This window comes from Psammomys obesus, unplaced genomic scaffold, assembly GCF_907164565.1.
Source record: "Psammomys obesus unplaced genomic scaffold, mPsaObe1.curated_primary_1811, whole genome shotgun sequence".
Classification (NCBI taxonomy): domain Eukaryota; kingdom Metazoa; phylum Chordata; class Mammalia; order Rodentia; family Muridae; genus Psammomys; species Psammomys obesus.
Window position 1 is genome coordinate 2,713,037 of NW_026591598.1, and position 20,655 is coordinate 2,733,691.

Consider the following 20,655-nt stretch of genomic DNA (forward strand, 5'->3'; position numbering starts at 1 on the left):
CCATGATGCCCACTTTCAAACACTTGGATTCTGCTCCATTCTGAGGTCCTGACAACCACTGACTCATTTTGCTTTTTCTAGAAAGTCATATAAATGGCGTGTAACCTTTGATCCTAGGCTGCTTTTCCCCCTCTACAGAGCATAATGTTCTTGAGACTCCCATTCAGGCTGCTATATGAATGGCTTGTTCTTTTTAATTGCCATGGGGTATTCTATTGTACAGATGTCCTGCCTGAGCTTACCCACTCATCCACTGAAGGGTTTATGGATTATTTCCAATTTTTGGCACTTCTGAGTAAAGCTCCAATACTCTAGTCCCTCTAACCAGCAAAGCAACCTTGTGAGCATATGGTATCGTGAGTTGCTTCATTAGTCAGAATCCTGACTTGTTCTTGTCTTTGGGGGTTAAAAGAGATGCCATCTCTTCCTCACCACTCCCTGCTTCTCTCTGCATTTCCAGTTCTCTCTCCCTCACCACTCCCTGCTTCTCTCTCTATTTCTTTTTCTCTGTCACAGATCTCTCTTCTTGATATAATCCCCATCTCAAACTTAGTCCTAAAGCCCATTCCTCAGTGTAAAATCCCATTCCAAGAACACAATGTACATAAACCTATAGATGCCCCTCCCCTTGGTGACCAACTATCCTACTTTGCAGGAAACCGAGAGGTTTTGTTTTGCTGGTTCTTTGAGGCACCATCTCTCTGTGTAGACCCAGCAGTCTTGGGATTAAAGGCATGTTATTTATTTGCTAGTTTGTTTATATTTTCTGAGTGTTTCACCTATACCACGTATGTCTGGTGGCCATGGAAGCCAGAAGAGGGCTCCACATCCTCTGGAACTGGAGCTACAGACAGTTGTAAAGTAGCACGTGGGTGCTAGAAACAGATTACATCCTCTGAAAGAGCAATAAGTTCTCTTAACCACTGAGCCATTTCTCAGGCCTAAAACTGAGGATCCTTAATTAAGATGTAGGCTTTTAAAACTGAGAGTGCGCTGGGTAAGCCACTCATCAACTTCAACCCACTGGTCATTCTCTCGGAGTTTGTATTACTTGTAACAAGCTGGAAGGGGAGGTCCGTGCTCCACCTCTTCTATTGGGCTTTCTGTAAAAGACCCCTGTGACTCCACTCAGAGGTTACACTAAAGTTCAGCTGAAACAGTTCTTCCCTTTTCTTCAACTAGGCTCTAGTTCCTGGGGGTGGTGGAGGTGGGAGGACCTGCCCCTCCAATCTGGGTATTCAGTTTCCCTAGTCACTAGTCACTAACCTAGAGCTGGTATAAGGGCAGTACCAGTTGAGTTCATATTCCCTAGTCCCACTTCTTTCCCTGGGATGACAGCTCCCTTGAGCAGATTACCTTCTAGTAATTTCCTCAATGACCTTAGCATCTGACTCCTATTTTCTTTTCCTACCTATCATCTACCATGCTTCTTACAATCTTAGCAGTCACATCGATGACTCAAGCATTTTTGGTAACCTGAACAACTGCATGGGCCACACCATTACAAAGAACTGCTCTAGTAACTCCCTGCCTTTCTGAGGTTATCATCTACCCGCATTTTCCTTCTAGTATAGTAATTGATTCTACTCTCTGTCCCTATTTGCACTTCTAGCTAATCAATTCTTATTTTAGCTTGTCTGCTAAGACCCCTTTGGGGTTCTTCTAACTCAACATACAGACATTCCAATTTAGTCTCCTCATAAATATCCCAACAGCCTATTTCTCCCATCATTCATTATTAAATTATTTAAACAAATGCATCTTCATCAATTATAGACCACTTGATATGATGAGTACTGAAGTTAAGAATATTAAGAACATGTTACTGTTCTTAGAAAACCCACGTTTTTCTAAGTTGGGCAAATGGGGAAGTAACAATACAGTAATAAATGCTACATTCACATATTATTATGGAAGCACTAAGAACATTTTCCCAAGGTAATTAGACTAAAAAAATACGCATACCATATAATGTCATGTTGACTCTTACTGTTGCTAGGCAATCCTAGCTACACCAAATGTTTTCCATATAGTTCACACTGGGGAGGTGTGCCCTCTGCCCTCTACCCTAGCACAAGCCAGCAACATCTTCACCCCTCCTTCTGTCCTTCTCCCTGTATTTCAGAACAAAATGCAGGTCTTTTCCCTTTCAAAAATAACCTTACCAGCCAGGATTGGCAGTATATGCTTTTATTCTCAGTACTCAGGAGGCAGAGGCAGTAGATCTTCATAAGCTCAAGGAAGGCCTGGTCTACATAGAGAATTCCAGGCCATCTAGGGCTACATAGTGAGACCCTAACTCTAAATTAATTAACCACACCAACTGTGCTCTAATTCTTATCCTGTGTTCCCTGGACATGGTCTCACAGATTAGGAAGCCCTGAGAGGACAGAAGGTATAGAGACCAGTACTGACAGGAGGACACTAACCCACATGTCAGGAGACTGATGGTTAAGTCCTAGCTCTGATCTAACTTCTGTGATCTGGGCCAGGTCATGTCAGATAACCAGATCTCATTCTCTTTCATTCAAGTCAAGAAATTGGATTTTTGGATCTCTTAAGGTGTCTTCTAAAATGAACATTTTAGGACTCTTCTACCCTTTTGTTTAATTTGGTGTTTGTTTTTGTTTTGATCCTTGGTAATTTTGTTTTGTTTTGTCTTCTTTTGAGTTAGGGTCTTGCTATGGAGCCCAGTATGGGCTCAAATTCTGCCTCAGCCTCCCAACTAATGCATCAAAGACAAGGACCACACATAGCTCTGACTCTTAATCCTTATGATACTTTTCAGTCTTTTTCCTTTTCCCTTTTACTGGCTTCTCCTCCTCTGTCTGAAAACCTCTTGCTGTCTTCCTTATGCAGGAAGAAAATAATGTCTTTTTCTCTCTGCTATCTAGGGCTACTATACTCCAAATACTTTTCTACTTTATTAAAACAGTTCTCTTGGCCCGACTTGGCAGTGCACTTTTATAAAGGCAGAAAGTCCTACCTGCATAATTCAGTATTGGGTGGAACTAACTTTATCATAAACCTGCCTGGCAATTTTTAAGTACAAAGAATGGAGTTACTGGTGCTCAAGAAAAGTGAAAGAATTCCAAAATGGTGACAAAATCTAGAAAGTAACCCATCTCTCAAGGAGGTGAGTGTCGCTGCAGGAAAGCCACTCATTTCCGTGTCAGTAGTTGGCTGAGACAGAGACATGTAGCGTTTGAGAACAGACTGAAGGGTATAATGGCATACATCTTTAGTCCTAGCACTTGGAAAGCAGAGGTAAGCAGATCTCTGTAAAATTGAGGCTAGCCTGCTCTACATAATAAGTTTCAGGCCAGCTACGCCTAACCTCTAACCCTAACCCCTCTAACCCTAACCTAACCTAACCCCCTAACCCATCTTAACCTAATCCTAAACTCTAAATCTCTCTAAACTTAACCTAACCGTAACCCCCTAACCCTAACCCCAAAAATGTCTGAGAAACTATCCTGGACTTCCCTTGTCCCATCTTAGAACAATGAAGCATTTTGTTGTACTTCTTCACAGGTTTTTTTCATCTTCATTTTTGCTCCCTCCACCCTGTTCAGGGTCTTTCTTTTAGTGTAATCTCTGTTCATGAACACTGATCTTCTCACAGAAGTACAGTTCTCTGTAAAGATGAACTGGAAGCCATCAGCTGTTCTTACCTGCCGCTGCTTCAGGAAGTCCAGGGCAATCTGCACATTCTGCAGCCTGTGAAAGCGCATCCTGCCCTTCTCCCGGGGCTGCAAGGAAGAAAGGGGATGCTAATTTTAGCTACTGTAATTTACCTTTCCTTTTTCACTTCAAGAACTAAAAGACCACACAAGAATTCCTCATGGCTGAAGCCAGGCATGGGAGCATTAAATGAAGCACCTTTAAGAGCAGCAGGGCCTGCATGTATAGACCAGGCTCTCAGCAGCTGACAATGCTTTGCACACCACTCTATCACACAAACCCACAAGCTTATCTAGGCTCCAATGCTGCATCAGTGTTGCCTTCTACACAGGCTCTTCTGAGTGGCAGAGCTTGATTTGCAGTGTGAGGTTAGTCGGAAGACAGCATATCTCTATAACTCCTAAAAGCACAATTATCTACACTGCAGAGAAAAGGCATAACTCAGCAACGGGTGGAACCAACCTTTATCATAAACCTGCCTGACTAGGAAGGCAATTTTTAAGTACAGAAAATGGAGTTACTGGTGCTCAAGAAAAGTGAAAGAATTCCAAAATGGTGACAAAATCTAGAAAGTAACCCATCTCTCAAGGAGGTGAGAGTCGCTGCAAGAAAGCCACGCATGGCCAGATAAAAGTCTCAGAGCAATAATGTCTGATGGTTTTTAACAATCAAAGAAAACTGTTTCTGCTACATAATCCTTGGGTCATACTATAAAGCAAAGAAAAGCCACCTCCATCTGGTGACTGTCACCCTTGCCCAAGGCTCAATCATGCCTACTAGGACATAAGTAAAGTATGTCTGTCCAGCAAATGCTGTGAGAACAGGCATCTTCTCTCAATCTCCTCGCTCTGCAGTGCTGCTTTATTTTTTCTAAAGCTAGGGCTGAAACATCACCTTCATCAGGTTACACCCAATTCATTTGTAAATATTAAATCGGAACTGCTAATTAGACACTGAACAAATATAAGGCAGTTCTGTGGTGAGATCTGCAATAAGGAAATGTTTTAACAGCAAAAAGTAGCCCAACACTCAGAGAGGAATGAGAGCGTCCTTCCAGATACTCTCCAGCATCTCTAAACAACGTTCTCCAAATGGGATAGTTTGCAGAGACACCAAGGCCTCTCTGTGCAACAGGTAACTTCTTCTGTGAAGCTTGACGGAAATTTTTTTCAGCAAGAACCTTTTCTCAGTCATTTCAAATCAACAAAGAATATATCTTAGAGAATGACAGTCTAAACAAAGTGGTAAGGCCATGGGGAAGGGAGATGCAAAGCTGACTTTAATAGAGCAGGGACTGAGGTGGTTGCCCCGTTTCTGGAGAAAGATTATGGGTTAGAACCTATCAGCAGAAAAGACTCCTCTTACTAACACTAATCTATTCCTAACATACACTCCACCAAAAGTAAAAAAAAATAAAACATGCAAGTTAAATCTCTGTTCCTTACAGTAACTGGCGATATTACTGACCAAGGCCACAGTATCTCATGCAGTGAGTTTGCAAACAACCCTCTATTTTGAAAACAATTGACACGTGCTTGCTAAGAACCCAGAGTCTAGAAATGGAGAGAGAATACCAGTTAGTTTATATTGTGGAATTGTGAGCAATTAATGTTCATGCTGTCAGCTAAACTTTCCAAGTTCTGCAGTCAGATTCAGAGAACACACAAAGGCCAGCAGAAAGCCATAGGTCTCCAGGTCACAAAGGGACTTGACACTTCCAGGTACTATAATTGTTTTTGTAGTAACCATTTCCAGATAAGCAAAACAATTCCCACTTCAGGATTATCTAACAGTAACAGTAGACACAATTAGTTAACCACTTTCTTTGGGACTCATATTCCCTGGTAGAAAAAGAAGGCAATTAGTGACCAAGCTACTTGGAGACCTTGAGAACTTTGGCCTCTCTGATGGCCCTGCAGTGCCAGCTGGGATGTTGGCATCCCTCAAAAGACCTACTACATCATCATCATCTTCCTCCTCCTGATCCTCGCTGTTTGTATGACGCCAGGAGGGCATGCTCACGAGACGAAGGGTCTTCAGCCCTGCTGGCTCCTTTGGTCACCAACCAAAGAAAACACAATAGAGGAACAGAAAAGAAAATACACATACACACATATGCACATATGTGCACGCACACATTTGTGCACGTGCAGACACATGCAAACACACACAAATACACACACACACACACACGAAAGAGAAATGAATGAATGGTTCTTATCTAAAAGTGAAAACACCTCCCACCTCCAAAAAAAGAGAAAAAAAAAATCCAATAAAGAGCAGAGCAGATCATGCTGAGCACTTCTTATTTCCAGCACATCTTCAATTCTCCGTGTCCACCTACCCTACATCTATGAATCAGCTATGGGAGGAAAAGATGACAAGAACAACTCTGAGAGATATTATATTAGATGCTTTATGGTGAAAAGATGATATGAGTAACTCCATATAACCCGCAGGTCTTCGAAGGTTAGGAACAGAAATTAAACTGGAGCCTTTACTCTGTAAGCAGTATCTTTCCAACATGAAAACCACTGGAAATTCGTCAGATACACCAATCAATAGTATGACGTATATTAAATGAGTGCTGAAGAATAAAGTCTAGCATGGAACAATGCAATTCTAATATCTTACTATAGTAATAAATGAAGGCCAGAAAAGAACCAGGAATTACACATTCTGACCACTAAAAATACATACAAATAATCATACCACCAAGTTTTTGTTTCCAAAGTAAACCCAAAACAAAGGGCTCAGGGAAGCCCAGTCCAATCCTAGAAGGAGCCGAACTTCGCATAAGCAGTGAAATCTAGTGTGCCAAATTTTATTCTTTTAGCACAACAAACAGTGACTAAGAATCCACTAGAGGCGTTGAGTGGGCTGAGATTTAGACTGCTTGTGCTGTGTGCCTCTGCAGCTCTCTCCCTACAGACGCTTCTGATATTCAAGTGTGGACGTTTCCAAATGAAAAAGTATTGCTTATGCACTAGAGAGAAAGATGCTGAACCACAAGGGACACTTGTTCCATTAGGCTTAGATATTTGAAACAATGGCCAAAGGAATGTCATTTTAATCTCTCAAACAAAGCAAGTATAAGCGCTATCCTTTGACTGGCCAGGAGGCTCAGGTAGGATTCCCTTTTAGGTAGGAAAGGGTTTCCCACAAGCACTGTTAAACATGTTCTGGGACATGCCAGGAGCAGCTAATTATCTAAGGAGGCCATAGGTACTGCTTTATGAGACTGTGCTCAGGCACCAACGTCAGCACCTTTCCACACCTGTGAGACTCAACAAGGCATGGAAGATAAACTCCAAACACCTGGGTTGTTTAAGTAAACTTCAAATGCTTAGCTCAGTACAGAAAATGTAAAAAGACAACAACAGAGAAATGAGGAGTCTATACAAACTAGAAAAAAATACAATTTATTTAAAAAAGCCTTTAAATGTGAATATAATGTTCCTGAAATATCAGTATTAGAGAGAGATGAAGAGTGACTAAGAAGTCATCAGGCAGTACAAAGTAAAACTATTTCTGATCTTATCAAGACTGAAAGCTGAAGACATAATTTAATTGTACAGTGCCTTCTAGCAGGTGTGAGGTCTCAGGTTCAATCCTTAGAGCTCAAGGTAGAGGGGCCTCACATGACAATACATAATGCATAAATTGAGATGATGTCACTTGTAAACTATATGCCTGAATTAGAAATAAAGTGTATCAATAACCTCTCCTCCCTCCAACCCAATGAAGCAAGCAGCAAGGCTGCCCACAGATATCTTTATGGACTGCTGTCAGTAGCCTCGCTTACAGGACACTCATTAGAAGAAAGTAGCTCACCAGTTTGATGCCCGAGAGGACCTCCAACAGGGAGATCAGGTTGTGCCCATCCCGAAGGTCTTCATATAGATCATTGATGTGCTTGCGAACCTGTGGAGGAGAATTTGACAAACCAGTCATTACCTGATCTGCAATCACGTGATCATCTACCGAAGAGTGTCTAGTGCTAGATAAGTCTATGGATGTGAACCAAGAAAATAAAACTCGGGAATTTCCAACTCCAAATAAAATCCATATGGAGTAATAGTGTTTGTCAGAGCATGTGTGCTTTCTGCGATGAAGCCGCATCAATCATATACGAAACAACCCCGGGCAACATTCTAGAATATTGGACAAGGAGATGGGGACTCATCCTGAGAACATTTCAAAAATGACTAAATGTGATTAGTGGGTGGCTAAAATGAGCAGAGCCCACTTAGTGTCAGACAATCCTTTCAGGGTGTACAGCAAAATCCAAGGGCAAGGCACCTGGATTCATGGGGTATACTCCAATTTGACCCTTCATTTCTACATATTTCTAATAATGAATTTGAAATTTATCTTTAATTTCTAATTTTTATTAATTAAAACAAATTTAATTTCATAATTAAAACTATTGTGAAAACAGAGCCCACTTTAGAAAATGTGTTTGATGTCAAACATGATGTTAACTGCTTTATATTTTATATAAAATACTCATAAAATACTCATACCTCTCTCACACCTGTGAGTACTGTTATTGTCATTCCTATTTTATACATGAGGATTCAGTACTGTCAAAGCTCACAAATGGAAACTTGGGTTTCAGTCTGGTCTTTCTGGCCTAGTCTCCCCCATTAAGCACTAAGCTGTATGTTTAGCCACCATCTTGGTTTCTTTACTTGATCCCAACAACTGTTTTGTAAAGTTATTATTCCTGTTCCACAGAAGGAATGGGGATCTAGGCTCTGAAGAACCCAGATCTTACAGCTATGGCTGAGCTGCCACAGGTTTTCTGGCTCTTTCCAAATTTAGCAACAACTTTACTAAGTGACACTAAGAGAAGACTTGTAAAAATAGGAAGAAAACAATTTGTACATAAATAATTTTTTTACCACAAAAGAAAAGCTATTTTCAGAAGTAATGAGTTTAAGCTGGGTACCTATAACCCTAGCATTGAGAGGCTGAAGCTGCTCCAAGTTATCCTGCGCTACAAAGTGAGACCCTGTCTAAAAAGTAAGCTCAGAGTTAGAAAGATGGCTGTTTCTAAAGCATGTGCCTTAGGAGTAGGAACAAGTTTGACCCCAGAAATCATGTAAAATGCTGGGTACAACAGCAAGCACTTGTAATCCCAATACAAGAAATTAGACATTCTGCTGGCTAGCCAGCCTAGAATAATTGGAAAACCCCAGATCTGAGTGACAAACGATGTCTTAAAAACCAAGGTGGATAATAGACTGAAGAGGAACAACACCAGAGATTGTTCTCTGGCCTCTACAAACACACACACACAGACACACACACACACAGACACACACACACACACACACACACACACACACACACACACACACACACGAGTCTGGACAGGGAATATAGCTCAGTTGATGGGGTACCCAGCCAGCAGGCAGAAAGCCCTGGGTTCAATACCTGGAAGCACATAAACAAGGCTAATGACATCCACCTATAATCCTAGCACTTAGGTGGTACATACAAGACCTGACACACCTTTAATCCCAGCACTCAGGAGGTAGAGGCAGGTAAGCTGCTCAGTGAGGTTTTTTTTTTGTTTGTTTGTTTGTTTTTGTTTTTGTTTTAGGATTTCTTTATTTATTATATACACAATTGTTCTGCCCGCATGTATGGCTTCACGCCAGAAGAGGGCACCAGATCTCATTATATAGATGATTAGGAGCCACCATGAGTTTGCTGGGAATTGAACTCAGGACCTCTGGAAGTGCTCTTAACCTCTGAGCCATCTCTGCAGCCCCAAGCTCAGTGAGTTTTAAGACCAGCCTGGTCTACAGAGAGAGTTTAAGGACAGCCAGGGCTACACAGAGAAATCCTGTCTCAAAACACATACAAAAAAGCTTAGAGTCATTCTCAACTGGTGAGTTTGAGGCCAGTCTAAACTGTGTGAGATCTTTCAAAGAAACAAACTGGAGTGGAGGTGGGGGTGGGGGTGGGGGAGATAAGGTAACAGTAGACTACAATTGTAAAAGCTGATTTACCATGAATGATATCTTTCAAATAAAGAACACTGTACTGGATCTAGACATAAACACTTTAAAAAATGTATCTACAATATAACACTTTCTCTATCACTCTCTTCAGTCTAGACAATGAACAAGCCAGACACCTGGTTCAAACTTAGTAGCACTGCTGACTTTCCTGGTAAAAAAAAAATTTTCACCCCAACTAACTTCAAACTGTCATATTGAGATAAAATGAATAGTAGCACATCATTATATAATATTTCTATCATAGAGACACAGCAGTCATAATTAATATGAAGAGTAAAATTATGAGGAAGCTAAAAACTTCAAGTATTTATGAGTTTATATATAATTTTTTAATTGTAAATTTGTAACCAGTTTACAAAATTGCTGAAAATTTATCATTTGGCTCTCATGACTCTATAGAAACAAACCAAGCCAGCCACTCCAAAATATCAACATTCTTCCCTCAAATGACTCAATATTTCAAGATTTGGTTGTAGAAAAAACAATTTACTACTAGCAAATAAACAGATCATGAAGATTAGAAGGGAAAGCCATATTATAGAAAATAAAATTTAAATACAGCAAGTTTAAAATGGCCAGTGAAAAGACCTTCAAATAGAAATGTTCTTAAAGCAGTTGGAACTATCAGAATTCAACCTGAGTCAGCTGAGACCTTCACTTTGGGAGTCATATGCACTGAGGCATTAGCTGAAAACATGAGAAATACTGGGCTTTCAAAGACAGGGGCAAGGAAAAAGAACAGAGTGCTAGGGATGGGGCCTCAGGGAGAAGCCAAAATTAGAAGGCAAGATATGGAAAAGCAATCACTAAAGTAAAGACCAAGAGGGAGAAACAAAGCAAAGAAAAAGCAGAATAAGAGAAGCAGGAAAAATGAAAGAAGAAAGCACAGCAAAAGGAGGAGACTGTACCACACAGTGCTACAGGAATCCAGGTGAGCATCACCAAAACTGTTCTAAGGTTTTAAAAAGAAATCCATTATTATCACCATCATTGTTGTCATTTTTATGTGGTGTGTGTGGTGGGCATATGCCTATGCTTATAGAGGTCAGAGGACAACTTCAAGAGTCAGTTTTCTCCATTCACAGTGAGTTCCCGGAATTAAACTCAGGTCGTCAGGCTTTCCCAGCAAGTACTTTTACCCACTACACCATCTTGCTAGCCCTTTAAAAAGTTGTTTTATGCCCCTATAAATTAGTACAAATTGTGTGTGTGTGTGTGTGTGTGTGTGTGTGTGTGTGTGTGTGTGTATTTGCAAGCATGCCGGTGAGGGGAGGAATCACTAATCACTCCTGGGTTCAATTCTCAGCACAATGAAAAAGAAGGGTGGGGGAACCCATACTTCCGTGAAAATGGAGAAAACGTGAGACTGAGCCTGGTAACTTCAGAATTAGTAGGACTCTGAAGTTTAAGAGGGGAAGTCCATACTGACTAGCTAGGTAAATTTCTCTTTAAGGAAAAGTCTAACACACTAAAAACAGAAGTCAATTAACATTTACTCAGGAAAGACTTGTGCTCAACAGAAAGTCCAGGAATTACTACTGAAGCAGTAGGATGAGGAGAGGGACCTCCCAGTCTCTGCAGCCCAGTACACAGGCACATAGCGCACAGGCACATGGCTTGTAGTCTACTGAGGTGTCTGGAGCAGAGGATTTTTTTTTAATCTTAAAAAAAAAAAAAATTCCTCCAATACTGGACTCTAAATGGTAATAGTAGTCAATTTTGATTGATGGAAGTTTGATGATGATGACGATGACAGTAACAAGGTAAAATCCACAAAAGGTTGGTTTTGTTTACCATTTAATAAACAAGCTTTAAGCATAGAAGTGGAAAAATCTTTAACAAAGTCCAAGTTTAACACAGGCCAAAGCTTGCAATGGGCTGAGACCAGTGTAACATGCTATCAGCCCTGAATAACCAACCCAGGCAGAAATGTCCACAACAACTGAGTCACGCTCAGGAAGCAAAAACAGTGTTCCTTTCCTCAGTCTCTAACAAGTACCTGCTCTGATACTTCCCAGAAATGGGAAGAGGGGAGAGTATGAAAATCCATGTACTGTTTGGAGAATAGTGAACCCTATTCTCAAATAGCCTGAGCAGGGGCTGCATTCAAATCAGTGCTGGGAATCCTGAGTGTTACCCTATATTCAGTGAGGTACTCAAGTATACAGGGAAGTCAGATGTGGCATCTCACACTAGTCACCTCAGCACTTGAAAAACTGAAATAGGAAACAGGTATGTTTGAGATCACCCTGGGTGTGAGTGATACTGACTGAAAAACCAAAACCACAAAAAAGAAAAAAACGAGGGGAGAATAGAAAAGGAAGAGAAGGAGAGGGAGGGGAAAGGGGCAGAAAAGAGAGAAGGGAAGGAAAGGGACAAGCTGGAAACAACAGTTAATATTTGGAGTTTGAAAAGATTTGCTGGTATAACTGGAATTCTTACTAAAATCCCAAGACCAGTGACTTCTAGACTGCACACATGAATAAAAATGAAGAGAATCGTTCTATCTTTTAGAAAAACATTTCTGCTCCTGAAGAAATATAATATCGTCCTTTTTTTCTTTCTTTCTTTCTTTCTTTTTTTTTTTTTAAGACAGTGACCTCTTTGTAGTCCGGGCTAGTCGTGAACTCACAGCAATCCTCCCAACCTAAGTGCCAGGTTTGTAAATATTACACATCAGGCCCAGCATCCCATCCTTTTCATGGGAATCTCTTTGGGAAGATCTATTTTATCAGCTATTAGAACTTAGAGACAATCTCTGCATTATCAATAGAGAAATAATTTAAACATGGCCTGACTTTCCTTTTTGGATGGTTCTGGCACAATGATGGTTTGTGGGTTTGTATTATAAGTTAGGTTGTTTATGCATTTCAGATGCTTATATTCCTTACAAATATCTTCTAAGATTGGATCAGTCCTGCTTGCAATTAATAAAGAGGAGTTAATTTTCTTACTCTACAACAAGCCATTCCCCAAAGAGATATTTGGGAACCCAAAAGATTCTAGATCAACTAAATCTAGAATTTGAGAGGCTTACTTGGTTTTGATCTTACACTGGCCTACTGGCCAAAGAAAGAATTAATCTGAATGTACTTGCATAGGCAAGCAAAAGATGCCTGAACTTCACAAAACAAAATTTGTTACCTAACTTTCAACCCTAAGTTCAAAGAATGAAATCTTACTACAATGATTCTGATTACCAGTAGATCTCCCCCCCACACACACACACCTCTTTCACTATCCCAAGATGAAAAGGTGAGGTTGGAACCATAAGTCTGGAAGTCTGGAAAATTATGCCAAAGATTTAGTCAAAGCTCTGGCTGGCCTCCAAGGTCTAACAATGCTATGATGTGTTCATCTAGTTTCCCTTTCCCAGAGCTCCTGTCATCACACAGCACTGAGGTAGTGGCCCAACAGGCAACATCAGCTACAAGGAGCCAGAGCATTTGACGCTGTTTGAGAAAGTTTAGTGGTACAGCTTGAGTCAGGACATTTGGCTCATCCAACTGTTAAGACAGGTATAAGGTATGGGCCATGATTAGTAGAAACACCTAGTAGTTTTGGTCACATAACTTACGAATGTCTCTTACCTCCACCTCTCACTAATGGCATGATCTTGGAAAAATCAGTTTTCCTCCCTAATTTTCACTTTCTTTTGTCATGAAAACTGAGAGGATTATATTCTAAAATCCATAAAAGATAGGCGGGAACCCTCTTTGGAGATTATTATAAAAAGCAAATCAGATAAAAATGCACTTCCCGAGCTATAAATGAAAACTACTATTATTTACTCAAGATAACAAATACATGTTGGATTGGATAACTCTCATGTCCCATGTTTGCAGATAAGTAATATTATACAGTCTCAGTGGGCACTCTTAACAAGCACAGAGGCATCTGCCCCAAGGGACACAGATTAGAGATGAAATTGCCAGTGATTTAGTCTAAGGAAAGCAGGTCAGAAGATTGGAAAGATTATATCCCTAAGCCAAAAATGGTCAGCAGGCAGTGGCCAAGCGTAGGAGACTAGGGTGTATACTCTAGGAAGAAGAACAAAGAAAGCAGCATAAAAGTACAAAGACCTCGGGGAGCAGGGAGCTCTTGGTGTGACTACAGCTTAAATTCCACAGAAGAGACTATCTGGAAATGAAACTAGACAAGTAGGCTAGAACCAGGTTGAGAAGGTCTCTGAATTACGACCGAGAGGCATACCATCCCTACCATCAACTAGAGGTAACAGGTAATCATTCCTTGAATTTACAGCAGTAAATAATCTTTTAGTTGTCTTCCCTCCACCCCTCCCCTCTCCTGTCTTTCTTTGTTTGGATGCTACAAAAAAACAAGACACATTTTGGTTAAATTCTCAACTTGAGGGCCGGAGAGATGGCTCAGAGGTTAAGAGCACTGTTCTTCCAAACATCCTGAGTTCAATTCCCAGCAACCACATGGTGGCTCACAACCATCTACAGTGAGATCTGGTGCCCTCTTCTGGAATATAGGCAGAACACTGCATAAAATTCTCAACTTGACACAACCTAGATAGATTCACCTGGGAAAAGTCTCAATGAAGGACTACTAGATCAGGCTGGCCTATAGGCATGCCTGTGAGAATTGTTCTTAATTGTTAACTGAGATGGGAAGACCCACCTAAATGTGGGTAGACCATTTCCTAGGCTGGGCCTTGAACTGTTTAAAAGTAAGCATGTCTGTGGTTATTTCTCTGCTCTTGACTGTGGATGCAATGTGACTAACTGCTTCAAGCCCCAAAGATGGACTGTGACCTGGAACTGTAGCCAGATAAACCCTTTTTCCCCCTAAAGTTGTTTTGTCTGAGTATGTTATCACAGCAATGGAAATAAAACTAAAACAGAGATACAATCTGACAACAAACATCAACCTAGCAGAAAGAGTCAGAAAAAAGCATATGAATACTGTAACAGAAGTACATAAGGAATATGAGGAAATGCACTAAGGAAAGGGCAGTTGATTTTACATGAGGGAATCAGAAAAATAATTATTTAAGGATATTAAGTTGATAGGCAAAGCAGCCAGAGGGAAAGCAGACCAAAGATACAGAGAAATAAAATAGCATGCCTCACAGTTCAGCAAGAGCTTTAGATAGGAAAGGAATTTGGCACTATGTGGGGGTGGGGTGGCAGGCAGTGGTCCCACCCCTTCCCAGGCTGACAGGCTGCGAATGGCTGCTGAGGGAGAGACTTTTTCAGTAGCAGCCACTGCTAAGTTGCGAATCCTATTAAACTCACTGATTTCCCTCCTTTTCCCTCTCTTTCTCTCTCTCTCCCTCTCTCTCTCTCTCTCTCTCTCTCTCACACACACACACACACACACACACAGGAGAAGCCAGAGCCAGTTTCACAGGTGCAACAAAGTTTAGGTTGGCTGAGGTCTAAATTGTCAGTTTACTTATTTTTATGAGTGTGACTCCAAACAAGCTATACATCCTCCTAAACCTCATTTTCCTCACTAATAAGATAAGCTTATTAATAATAGAACATTCAGCACCATCGATGAAAGACTGTGAGCTAATCCATCAGAAGGACTTACTATAAAACACCAGCATCAATCAGTACAGTTACAGACCACTTTGTTAAGAAACTATTATGGGGCTGGAGAGATGGCTCAGCAATTAAAAAGCACTGTCTCCTTATCCAGAGCTCCTGAGTTCAATTCCCAGTAACCACGTGGTGGCTCACAACCACCAATGAGATATGGTAATGAGATATGGTACTCCCTTCTGGCATGTAGGTGTACATGCTGATAGAGCACTCATACATAAAATAAATAAATCTTAAAAAAAAAAAAGGTTGTCTGTTGTACTCCACACATGGCCATGCCCACTTCACACACACAACAAAGAAAGAAAGGGGTGAGAGAGAGAGAAAGAAAGAAACTATTATGGTGGTCAAGGCAAGAAATAGAGAAGCCTTGGGCAGGAACAAAAGCCACAGATGTGGAGAACACAGAAGCAAGCCACCTTCCTGGGCTGAATTATCAGATTTGGTAACAAGGGACAGATTGCTACTGGCAGTCCTGAATCAAATATGATTCTAGATTCCTGACCTGGACAAGCCAAAGGCATTTAGCTATTTGAGATGTGTCAAATATAGGACATGCCTGGGCAACATGCAGATAAATCTGTAAAGTACACCTGGGAAAGATACATTTGGGCTTGAGGTAAAGTGTAGAAAAGGTTCTTTTTATCCAGGTTTGAAAATCACCCTCACTGTAGTTGACACTGAACAGGTGGTCCTAAGGAGCTATGTTTGAATATGTAACCACCTCTGGGTTGGTTCTCCTGAACAACTGACCCAACTGGAAGGAAAAACAAAAACAAAAACAAAAACAAACAAACAAACCCCAGTCAAATGTTATGTTTGTGTCTTTAGAGGCATGTGTATAGTCAGTCTTTGCTACTTTGTGGGTTCTTTTTTCTCTTTCCCATCCTTTTTTATCCCATTTCACTCCTTTTCAGTAGATAGGAGAGAAAGAATAGAGGGGCGAGAGAGAGAGGGAGAGAAAAAAAGAGATAGATCTGAATCTAATTTCTTCCTTGTTTCTTCTTTGCTTATAGCTTGTGTTTGCTACTTTGTGGTTCTTCTTTTTCCCACTCTTTGATTCCCCTAGTTTCACCCCCTATCACTAGATAGGAGAAAAAGGATAAAGGAGAAAGAGAGATAGAGATCTTTGAATCTAATTTCTTTCTTCTTGTTTTTACTTTGAATACAACTACTAACAAACCACAACCAACTCCCCTGAACAACCAACAATCACCAACCCCTGCCTATTGGGGCCCTAGCATTCATACGGCCTCTGAAAAGTTCCCAGAATTCCAACTGTCACAAAATCTCAGAAACTATCTGCAACTGACAAAACCATGCCTTTGTTAGAGCAAAAGGCAAATCATAGTCAGCTGCTGCAAAAAGCCTGATATCCCCACGCCTGGGAGTAAAACAAAAAAATATTTTTATAATATTAGTATGTTTTTTTTTTAAAGAAACCAAAATCCAGAATTGCCACTACACATGTAACTCACAGATGTGCCTTACCATCTGAGGGAAAGGCACCATGACTTAGACATAATCAAAGAGAGAGATGAACGCAGGAGACACAAACAGAAACAAAGGAGAGGGAAGTAAGGCTCCATAAAGAAAGAGGAGTTGTGTGATAACTTGTTTTCATAAACCCCAGCTGCCTCTGGAAGCTGGATTCAGTGGGATCACCCTGTGACTACTTCTACTTGTGTTTCTTTGTATTTCAGCAACCAATCAATCACTATGACTAAAACAAAACTGCTGAAGGGCACAGAACAAGACATGAACATGGTCAAGTGTAGAATGTAGGGAACATCAACACTGAAGACAAAATAAAAAAGGCAGTGAAAGAGACAGGGAAAAAAAAAAAGAGGAGGCCATAGCTCCGCTGTGAGAATGCTTGCCCAGCAGGGACAAGGCTGTGGGCTCCATCTTCAGCTCCACAAAGCACCATTCAAGAGATAAAAGCAGGAGCAGATCTGAGACTATACTGTTGAGACTAGTCTGTCTCGGAGAGAAAGAGAAAGCGGGCAGAATAAACAACATTCATAGAAGAGAAAATAATTGAGGGAAAGCAGTGTTTCTACAAGTCAACAGAAGAAAAGTTTCAAGGAACAGACAGCAGTGTTAAACAGACAAGTAAAGCCAGGTCACTGAATATGGCAACTAAGAGAGTGCTGCTACAGTCAAATAGAGAGGCAGAGACAGGAGGATCTCAAATTCAAGGGAAGCCTGGGTTACACAGTGAGGCCCTGTCTCAAAATAAGGGATGAGAAAAGGCGACATGGCTCAGCAGGCAAAGATTCTCACCACCAAACCAAGGCCTGAGAGTCTGCAGTTTCACGATGCAAACTGACCTCTGACTTGAACATAATGTACTATGGCACACACTCACAATCACCCACCCATGTACACTCACACATAAACTCACTTTAAATAAGTGGGTCAATCACTGAGCACCAGCAACTCCTCACAGAGCATCGGTAATTATTAGAGTGTACTTTGCTTGGCTCTGACTGCCAGGCAGACAAACCTTAAGAGAGTCATAACTTCTGCCTTGGTCTTATTATTCTTTGCATGTTTGTACATGTGTGGTATATATGTGCATGTGTATGTCTGTTCAAATGTGCTCGGGGCCACATGTGGGGAAGAATATAAGTACACACGTATGTGCATGTGTGAAGGCCAAAAGTTGACAGCAGTGTCTTCCTAACTCATTCTCCAGTTTTTACTGCTGAACTGAGGCAGGGTTCCCAATGGACCTGGACCTTACTAATCCGCCTAGTCTAACTAGAAAGCTTGTACAGGGATCACCTGTCTCTGCCTCCTGAGTGCTAGGATTACAAATGCATCAGTGGATAGAGCTCCCCATGCTTCTTGATTTTAATAAAATCATAAAACTCTACCAGCTAGGGCTGGAGATGAAGCACAATGGCAAGTCAAGGCCCTGGGTTCTATCCTCAGTACTTCTCCCATTCTCCCTCCCCCACAAATAAACTAAACACTTAAAATTTACAAAAGGCTCCAGTCCTATCCTTACATGACTAGATTTTAAAATAAATGGGCTTTTCAGGTATAATGGCAAATGCCTATAATGCCTGCTACTTTGGAGACCAAGACAGAAAGGTTGAAAGTTGAAAATCAGATGGGCAACACAGGGAGCCTTTGTCTTGGGTTAAACCTCTAGTATTACAGATGATAATGATGATGATGATGATGAAACAGTTTGTAAAACAACTTCTTTTTATAAGTTAAATTCATTTACTTGTTTATTCTATGTGTATAAGTGTTTTGCCTGCATGTGTGTTTGTGTACCATGTGGGTCTGCTCCATCTGCAGAAGTCAGATAGAGCATAGGAAACTCTGGAACTGGAGTTATGGATGGTTGTGAGCCACCATGTGGCTGTGTAGCATCAAGCCCTGGTCCTCTGCAAGAGCAGCAAGTGTTGTTAACCTCTAGGCCAACTCTCCACCCCTATAAAATAACTTTTAAAGTTAGAAGTGCTGTTCGCAGAATCTTAGGAACATCACCTGGTACTGCCAGCCTTACTGTGCCGAGGCAGCACATATAACACTGTTGGTTCCACATTTATAAAATATGAGGAGACTGGGGAGATGGCTCAGCAGTTAAAGTGCCTATCATACAAGAATGAAGACTAAAGTGGGGCTAGGGATAAGATAAGCATGAAGCCTGGAATTCAGACACTTATATAAATGCTGGGTGGGTATGGTGCCAGAAATTACAGCCTCAGAAGGCAGGCACAGGGGATCCTCAAAGTAAGCCAGCTAGCAAGACTCTGAGCTAGCAAGCTAGCAAGCTAGCAAGACCAATGAGCTCTGCCTCACCCATCTACTTCTTGTTTGTTCCTAACAAAATGGAAAATCAATCAAGAATGACTTCTGACATCAAGCTCTGGCTTCTACATATACAAGAACTCACACACATACAAAACCATGCACATATACACATGCACACACACACAGAATAGAAGTTGGGAAACATGTGAAAGAATCCTACCTTCATCAAGTGCTTGTTGACCCACTTGGTGAACGTTTTCTTTTGTACCCGGTCCCGCTCATCTGCAAAAGAAACACATATGGATGCTGACTTAGTGCTCTGCAGCAGCAAGTTCCCACACTACCCTGTCCACATCCCAGTTTCTCTAGAACCAATACAAAACATTGACTTCAGGTACTGAACCAGGAGACAATGACTTCTTGCTAGGAAGATCTAGCTCATTGAAACCTCTTCTATTACTTTTTTGGTTATGACCATTTTGTCATTTTACAGATTGGACATAATCACATGACTCAAACATCTCATAGCAGCACAACAATCTGAGTAGACCAGGGGATGCGTGATCAATCTCGTGCATCCCTCACATGTCCCAACAGGCTGAAGTTTTAACGAGAACCAAGAGAGGGGTAGAAGGCTCAGAGCACAGTACAGATACTACAATCATTAAGTCTCCCGAACCATGTTACCCACCTCCGACTGCTGCCTCCTCTCATGCCAACACTCCATTCCCATTTCCTCACCTGCCATTAACATCAGCCAAAACCACAAAGCCACCCAGGTCAGAGCTCCCCTGCACACCAATCCCCTCTCCCTTCTCCTAAATCTTACAAAGACAAACTCCTCCTCTTTCTCACAACCTCCCACCCCCTTGCAAAACCTCGTTATCAGAAACATCAATTCTGTCAATATTTGACAATGAACTGTCCCACAGACAACCAGTCCTGTGGAAGATTCACTTGAGGCAATTTCCCAGAGCCAATTCCAGGAAACTGAGTCACCAGCTCTGATGCTTTTCTATTTATCCAAAGCCTGCATCATCCATACAGCACCATATTCAATCATCCTCACTGGGTGACCCTGAGCAAAATACATCGTATATGTGTATGAAAATAGAATGAAACATATCTTTTGTCCAATGAATATGCTAATAATTACTTTCAAATTTTTATTAAATTTTACTGAGAGAGAAAGAACACATGCCATGGGATGTGTGTCTTTCAGGTCAGATGACAACCTGAGAGTCAGATACCTCTCTCCTTTTATCATATGGGGCCCAGGGATTGAACTCAGGTTATCAGATATGGCAGCAACACCTTTTCTACTCAACCATCCTGCCAGCCCCTAATAATAATTTTTAAAAGGAAAAACAAGATAAAACCATCAAACAAATCATCCTCACTGTCACTGACCATTCCCTGCTGCCCCCAACTGCAACAGGACAAATTTCACTTGATCTTTCCTAGAAACTAGATTTACATCGCGCACACACACACCCCTATATATTCATGGATATATACATATATACGAGATGGAGACACAGATAGATAGATAGATAGATAGATAGATAGATAGATAGATAGATAGA

The 20,655-nt window shown here is 41.1% G+C and overlaps 1 protein-coding gene across 5 annotated transcripts in view; it reads right to left on the reverse strand.

The window, feature by feature from the left end:
* The window catches only part of Macf1 (microtubule actin crosslinking factor 1), a 327,638-nt gene that overhangs the window by 186,485 nt on the left and 120,498 nt on the right, over positions 1-20,655 (reverse strand). For all 5 annotated transcript variants that reach the window (XM_055610796.1, XM_055610794.1, XM_055610795.1 and 2 more), the window contains exons 2-4: positions 19,290-19,351; positions 7,519-7,608; positions 3,675-3,752 (exon numbers count right to left, since the gene is read on the reverse strand). In XM_055610796.1, the coding sequence (XP_055466771.1) occupies positions 3,675-3,752; positions 7,519-7,608; positions 19,290-19,351 (230 nt within the window). The remainder of the gene's footprint in view (positions 1-3,674; positions 3,753-7,518; positions 7,609-19,289; positions 19,352-20,655) is intronic.